Below are 7,307 nucleotides of genomic sequence, written 5' to 3'. Positions count from 1 at the left end.
TTTCTGTGTGTCCTTGGCACCACAGAAGCCCAGATGTCTCCATTTTCCCAGATGTCAAACTTAAAGCTCTCCAGATGGCACCTTGATTGCTTGAAGCTTCACTGATCAAGTCACCGGGATAGATTGGCTCCATGTGTATTTGCCAAGCCCAGTCTATTTTTATCATGCATTTCTCTACTAGGTCATGAAGAAGGAATCACAGAATCATAGAATGGGTCAAATTGGAAAGGACTTTAAAGATCATTTCATTCCACCCACCTGCCATAGGGAGGGCCACCTTCCACTAGACTAGGCTGGTCAAAGCCCCCTCCAACCTGGCCTTGAACACTGCCAGCAATGGCACAGCCACAGCTTCTCTGGGCAGCCTGTGCCTGTGCCTCACCACTCTCACAGTGAAGAATTTCTTCCTAATCTAAATCTACCCTCTTCCAGTTCAAAGCCATTCACTTAATCTTATCACTACATGTCCAAAAAGTCCCTCTCCAGATTTCTTGTAAACCACCTTTAGGTACTGGAAGGCTGCTGAAGCCTCTTTTCGAGGCAGAAGGTGCTCCAGCCCTCTGAGCATCCTCTTGGTTCTTCTCTCAACTCACCCTAGTTTCACATCTCTCTTGTGCTAGGTGCTCCAGAACTGCACACAGTGCTGCAGGTGAGCAGTACTCATGAGAGGTCTCATGAGAGCAGAGTACAGGGGCAGGATCACCTCCTTCCACCTGCTGGTCACTCTCCTTTTGTTGCAGCCCAGTATATGCTTGGCTTTCTGGGCTTCAGCTGCGCATTGCTGGGTCATGTTGAGCTTCTTGACAGACCAAAGAGCACCACTTACTTAAGCCTGCTGAGAACAAAGCTGTCAAGCTAATAACTCAGACAGTTAAGAAAGAAAGAAAGACAAAGGAGCAAGGTCAAGTTGAGCTGTCTGCCTGGAACTAGTGCTCAGTGATGTCCCAGGCAGCAAGGACCAGAGCCCCTGTCTTGCTGTCACAGCCTGCAGCTGGCACATGCATGTTCATCTTAGGGATGGTTAGAAATACTGTCCCCCTCAAGAAAACTGATCGTTATCTGTAATATAAATACAAGAGGAAAAGAGTTCATTTTTAGATTGAACTACTGTTTTTTAGCTTCACTCTTTCTACTGAGAAGCATGTGTCAGCATTATGATCCTTTTTGCAGCAATATAGGAACAGATCTTAGAATCATAGAATCATTTGGGTTGGAGAAATTTAAGAGCAAGTCCAGCTGTAAACCTGACACTGTCAAGTACATTATTGCCACCAGTCCCCTCAGCAGAGCCCTGCTTTTCAGTTGCTTTGTGAGCTCTTGTGACTTTCATAAGCAATGTATCAAATTCTTCTCAACTCAAACTTCTCATTGCATTAAATTCCCCTTTGTTGAGATGCTGAATTCTCATCTGCCCTTTTCTTGTTCTACCTCCTCTTTCACACTGAACTGGGCTGTACCTAGTGGGGACATTTCACTCTAAATGAGTATAAAAGCAAATTTCCCACAGTTCTTGTTTTTAAAAACTCTGTTCTGCCCCAAAGAAGTGTCAGTGCACAGTAATTTGACTATATTTAAAGCAGGGGAGTTCCTCTTTCACTCCGAAACCACTTTTTTGCTCACACTGAATCCGGGACGTTCAGCAAACATTTCTTTTCCTTGTGACCTGCCTTCCAGTTGACTTACCCAGCCTGTGTGACCTCGGCTGCCCAGTCTTGCTTTCGTTGAGGGAAGATAGCAGCAGATCACCCATTTTAGCAACGCGCCTCTCTCCGTAATGGCCCGTGATTTGTGCCTTTTGATTTTCACAGTGCTCACCGGCCTGAGCTGTGGAGCACCCAGCACTGCTGAGAAGATGTGTGTGGAGGTGAGTGAGAGCCGCCGGTCCCCCCAGAGATGCAGAAGCTGTGTACAATCCCTGGTGCATGCCTGCCTGCTGACGTTAGGCGGTTTTCACTTCCCAGGGGGTTTCTCTCAGGGGCATCTGAGGGCCTTTATCAGAGAAATAATGCACATGTCTTGAGATGTGCTGAGGGACATCGGCCACAGTTCTTCTCCTCCTCACACCTGCCCCTTTGTGCATCCTCATGCTCTCTCCTACTGCTGCCAGGGACTTTGGGAGCCCAGCACCATACTTCACCTCTCAGGGATCTCTAAGGATGATAAAATTTCACAGGGGTGTTTAGTGGATGTTAGAGCTAGGCAGAGGACAGATACAAGGATTTTACCTCTTGTGCTGCATTCTCCATACAGGAATTTGTACACAGTGGTGAGTGATGGTGTGTCTATTTGCCATTTGGTCAATGTGCGATACCACACGAGGGTAGTAAGAAAGTACCAGGATTTTTCCAGGGGATGAGAAAAGGCTGACACGTAAATGGTGTTGGGTTTCTTTGTTGTTTTTTTTTTCTATGTTGGAGACAAGGAAAAAAAAAAAAAATGACAAGGATTTTGATGTATGGAAGAGGCATCGTGGAGATCCAGCCCTTCACAGTGCACATCTGGGGCCAATAGCAAATTCCTTACTGAATTAAATGTACAAATCCCCAAGTGCTCAGGGTTGCACAGTGGGATACCTTAGGGGATGATTGTTCCTCAGCTCCTCATGAGAGCACTCCATGCCCTGAAGCATATGGCAAGAGCTCACTTACTCACTGCTTTATTTGAATGGTAAAACATAGGCACTGTTCATTTACAGTGACAGCTATATACTTTTTATCTGCCTGAACCATGCACCACAGCAGTCAGCTCCATGAGCTCTTCTTTGTTTACCAGTAATAAAAACACCAGCTTTTCTAAGTCTGTATTTTGCTATTTATTTCAGTAGTTACCAGCACCATATTATTTCAGTTGTTCTAGGCTGGACCTGACACATAGAATCACATTCCACAGGTTGCAAGGGACCTCTGGAAATCACCTGGTCCAACCTTTCTGCCAAGGCAGGGCCACACAGAGCAGGTTACACAGGAACACATCCAGGTGGGTTTTGAATGTCTCCAGAGAGGGAGACTCCACAACCTCCCTGGGCAGCCTGTTCCAGTGCTCTGCCACCCTCAATGTAAAGAAGTTCTTCCTTGTGTTGAGGTGAAACTTCTTGTGGCCTAGTTTTCAGCCCCTGTGCTATGGCCACGTGCTGTCACATCAGGTACTGGGCTAGTTTTCTGTCCACAGGTCATGCTAAGCATCTGCTACAGGGGCTCAGCTGTGAGCACACCTGGCTTGTCCCTCCCTGCAGATGCAATCCTGGGGTCCGAGCTCCAGCAGTGACACGGGTGGGCCAAGGAGACACACTCCCCACCCAGTGGAGCATTTTGTTGTTAAAGTCCCTTTCCACTTCCTCCTGGCTTCACCATGCTGCTACTGCATCCCTCTGCTCTGCCCGCCAGGCTGCTCTGCCTGCAGCAGCACAGGGACATGGCACTTCCCCAGCACCTTCCAGCTATATCATTTGTGCTTCAGAGGAAAGGAAGAAAGTGCTTACCCTATACAGCTTGTGGCTTGCAAGAAATACTGCTGTTATACACCCTCCAGCGAGGCCACCAAGAGCAGTCAGTGCCAACCTGTTTCACCTAAGCCACAGGCATGGTTTGCTCTCAAACGCTCACAGTCCCATGTGAACGGAAAGACATGAACTCCATGCACTGCTCCCCAGGGTTCACATGCACCTCCACAAAACCCCAGTGGACCACAGCACAGACACCTGTGCTGTTCCCTGCTCAACATGGACTCCACGCTCCAGTGCGTTTCTCTCCAGACAACCCACTGCCCCCTGTGCTTGCCTTATTCCGGCTAATAGAATAGCTTTGAGTCCAATTAAAACAGTCAGACTGGCCAGCTGTCTGCAATATGTGCATTTTCTTCCCTACAAGCAGAACATCTCTGAACTTTCTGGGAGGATATTGCCATAGCTGTGGCTCTCACACAGCCACAGGGACCCTGCCCCTCACAGACCACCCGCTTTCCCTCTGGGAGCAGGGCTGGGTGAGGAGGAGGCTGACATGATGCTGGAGGTGCCCGCACTACCATCACAGGTTGGCAGGGGATGAGTGTGATGCTCTGAACATTTCCATTGCCTTGAGCAGCGCAGCAGGCTATGTCAGGGTGACTCTTCCCTCTGTGCTTGACTGACCTTCATGCAGGCACCAGGCAAAGGCAGATCAGACACCTTTAATAGTTGTCTCTGGTATCCACAGAGTGGACTTCTCTATAGAACAGATTGATTTATTTGCAGTTAAACTGAAAAGCCTTCACAGAAATTTTAAAGGCTATCTTTGTCTACCCTGAGCTAAGCCTTCCCACTGTCCTCTTACTGCAGGGTGTAACTGCAGTTCTGATCTAATTAATCTGGATATTTTCCTTCCAGAAACATTTCCAATCCTGCTCTTTTTTTTTTACATCCTCTCTGCAAGGTTTTCTCAAGACTTCTCTTAGAATAAACTTTGTTACCAGATCAATGAAATTCAGAATTTAAAGGTACCTTGTGGGAATTCTTTCTTTGGGATAATTCATCCAGAAAGTAAACAGTCCTCACATGTGCTGACTTTGATAGGAAAGTGCTACAGATGAGACACAATTCAAGTTAGTACAAGACAGATTCAAGGCATATGTTTTAAAATCACTCCACAAACCCCAGGGTCGCTCATTACAAGCCTGTGCTGAGGCTCCCCAGGGCTCTGGCTGCTGTGTTTTTAAGTAATTCAAAATTGTGATTGGTTTGGGTGTTTGGTTTGGGTTTTCTTCAGTGCCATATTTTCCTGTTTACATCCGCAGTGTGTACTTGTTGCAGTTTCACTATCTAATTTTCACAGATTGCAGCAAATAAAAGCTACAACTGTGAAGGTTTAGAACTGAGGAAGATTCCTGAAGGACTGCCTGTCACAACAGAAATCCTCGACTTCAGCTTCAACGTGCTCCCTTCCCTTGACAATTCAACCTTCTCTGAGCTGAAGTCTCTTCTCCTCTTGGACTTAACAAGGTATACCAATTCCTATGCCAATCTTTTTATTCCCTTTTCTATAAAGATATGGTTCCCTAAAACTTAGAGAAAGACAAGTTTGGTCCTTGGAAATGCCCAGCATTTCCTGTTTTCCTGGAAATCAGGAAAACAGATTTTCATTTTATTAAGCTGGATGCTTAAAACCTCATGTCACCCTGACTTCCATAGTTGCCTCTTCACATCTGTCATTTCAGGGCAGATTTTTCATCTCACCGGGACCCTATATTTAAAGGGGAGCTTACAAGTACCAGGCAAGCAGTACTGGGAAAAAAAGAAACTTTTATCCTGGTGAAGGCAACTGCCCATGAGTTTTTACAGCTATGAAGTGCAGTTTGGGCTATCATATATATGGGGACAACTTTACAAGACAGGCCACTGATGCTGGTTTCTTTTGTTTTCTCAAGGTGTCAAATAAACTGGGTATATGACGGTGCCTTTCACAGCAACAGGCAGCTGAAGACACTTGTGCTGACAGGAAACCTGCTCATGTTTCTGTCTGACACAGCTTTTGTTGGGCCACAGTCCCTGAAGCAGCTTGTTTTAACACAGACGGGAATAACCAGTATGTCCTTTATTCCAATGACGAATCTGGACAGCTTGGATACACTCATCTTGGGTAACAACCACATCTCCTCGCTGCAACTTCCTCCTAACTTCCCTACTCAAAACCTCAAATACCTTGACTTTCAAATGAACAACATAAAAACAATCACAGCAGCAGATGTCTCTCTTCTGCAGAAGATCAGCAATATAACTCTCATCTTCAAAGGCAATGACATTACGTACATTGAACCTGGAGCTTTCCAGTCCCATTTCTACAGTTTGGACTTTGGGGGCTGTGCTGACATTCCTGGAATCCTGGCGGGGCTACAGAACTCCACAGTCCAGACCCTTTGGCTGGGAACATTTCACGGTATGGAAAAGGAGCCCTTCATAACCCCAGATGTTTTACAAGGCCTCTGTAGTATCTCTGTCAAGGATCTCTATCTGCAGCTACGGCACTTCAAGAAGCTGAACGCCGACATGTTTCATTGCTTGACCAGTCTCCACAAGCTGGATCTAACTCAAACCCACATCAACAAGTTGCCTGCTGGCATCAGTGGCATGAGCTCGCTAGAAGAGTTAGTTCTGAATGCAAACTCCTTTGAGCATCTCTGCAACATCAACTCTGCTTCCTTCCCCTCCCTTGTCCACCTCCACATCAAGGGGAACTTGGAGCTCCTGCAACTGGGCTCTGGCTGTTTGGAGAAACTGGCAAAGCTTCAGCATCTTGATTTAAGTAAGAGTTATATCGAAAGTTTTGACTGCTGTAAGGAAGCGCTGAGTGGTTTGAGCAGTCTTCGGCAACTGAATCTGAGCCACAACATCAAGCTGCACCTCCACGATGTGTTCATGAAAGACAGTGCTAGCCTGGAGCTGCTGGACCTTGCTTCTACTCCTCTTCATATCAACACTTCACAGGGCCCTTTCCGAAATTTGCACACCTTGCAAGTGCTGAATCTTTCCTCCTCTCACATTAATACTAGCATTCAGCATCTCTTTCAAGGCCTGGAAAGCCTCCTATTCTTGGACCTTAGTCAAAATAACTTCGAGTTGGGGATCATGCAAAACGACAAACTGTTCCAAGAGCTACCCAATTTAGAGGTGCTAATTTTATCATCCTGTGAACTGACAGCAATAGGTAACCAAGCATTTCACAGTCTCAAGAAGTTACAGCATGTTGATCTGAGCCACAATAAACTTGCTGCATTCAGCACAGATGCATTTCCAAGCCTCAAGAACATCTATCTCAATTTTGCACACAACAGAATCCGTTTTGTACCACATGACAAGCTAGCACCCCTAGCTGGCCACTGCATCATCAATTTAAGTTACAACCCTCTGAACTGTACCTGCTCCAATATCGATTTAATCACCTGGTACAAGCAGAATCTCGATAAAATTGAGGACCCTAAAGAAACGAGATGCTCTGAACCCAAATGGCAGTCTGGGGCTCAGCTGGCCACTGTCTCACTCTCCTGTGGGATCACCACAGGAGGAATCATTGCAGTTGTCCTGGCTATTTTATTCTGTGCTGTCATCCTCCTTTGGGGTGCTCGCTATGTCAAGAAAAATTACCAGAAAATCTAAGTGTACGATGGAGACACAGAAAAGCTCTACAGCAACTGTATGAAGATGAAAGACAACTTACTGGTTTCGTGACGTGTATTTTCTTAACTTTTGTAATACGCTGCCCATTTTTATTATAAATTTAAAAAAAATAATGAAAGAATTATTGAGAGCTGGAAAAATAAACTATGACCTAAGCCTTGAA

At 45.9% G+C, this 7,307-nt stretch overlaps 1 protein-coding gene across 1 annotated transcript; it reads left to right on the top strand.

Moving 5' to 3' along the window:
- The first annotated feature begins 1,593 nt into the window (after positions 1 to 1,593).
- On the top strand, positions 1,594 to 7,307 carry CD180 (CD180 molecule). Its single transcript, XM_062612319.1, has 3 exons — positions 1,594 to 1,864; positions 4,806 to 4,972; positions 5,398 to 7,307. The coding sequence occupies exons 1-3, from the start codon at positions 1,775 to 1,777 to the stop codon at positions 7,121 to 7,123; spliced, it is 1,983 nt and encodes a 660-aa protein (XP_062468303.1). The 5' UTR covers positions 1,594 to 1,774; the 3' UTR covers positions 7,124 to 7,307.

The sequence above is a fragment of the Pezoporus occidentalis genome, unplaced genomic scaffold, assembly GCF_034315485.1.
Source record: "Pezoporus occidentalis ecotype Australia unplaced genomic scaffold, CSIRO_AGI_Poc_V1 ctg16, whole genome shotgun sequence".
In the NCBI taxonomy this organism is placed as follows: Eukaryota; Metazoa; Chordata; class Aves; order Psittaciformes; family Psittacidae; genus Pezoporus; species Pezoporus occidentalis.
The sequence above is the reverse complement of the archived record's forward strand: the minus strand, read 5'-3'. Positions and strand labels throughout refer to the sequence as shown.

What these genes read in the sequence shown, in the direction of transcription:
- CD180 (XM_062612319.1), top strand. Translation starts at nt 1,775, where the DNA reads ATGGCCCGTGATTTGTGCCTTTTGATTTTCACAGTGCTCACCGGCCTG. An exon ending in CTGAGAAGATGTGTGTGGAG is followed by an intron (nt 1,865 to 4,805) that starts GTGAGTGAGAGC and finishes TAATTTTCACAG; the next exon opens with ATTGCAGCAAATAAAAGCTA. An exon ending in CTCCTCTTGGACTTAACAAG is followed by an intron (nt 4,973 to 5,397) that starts GTATACCAATTC and finishes TGTTTTCTCAAG; the next exon opens with GTGTCAAATAAACTGGGTAT.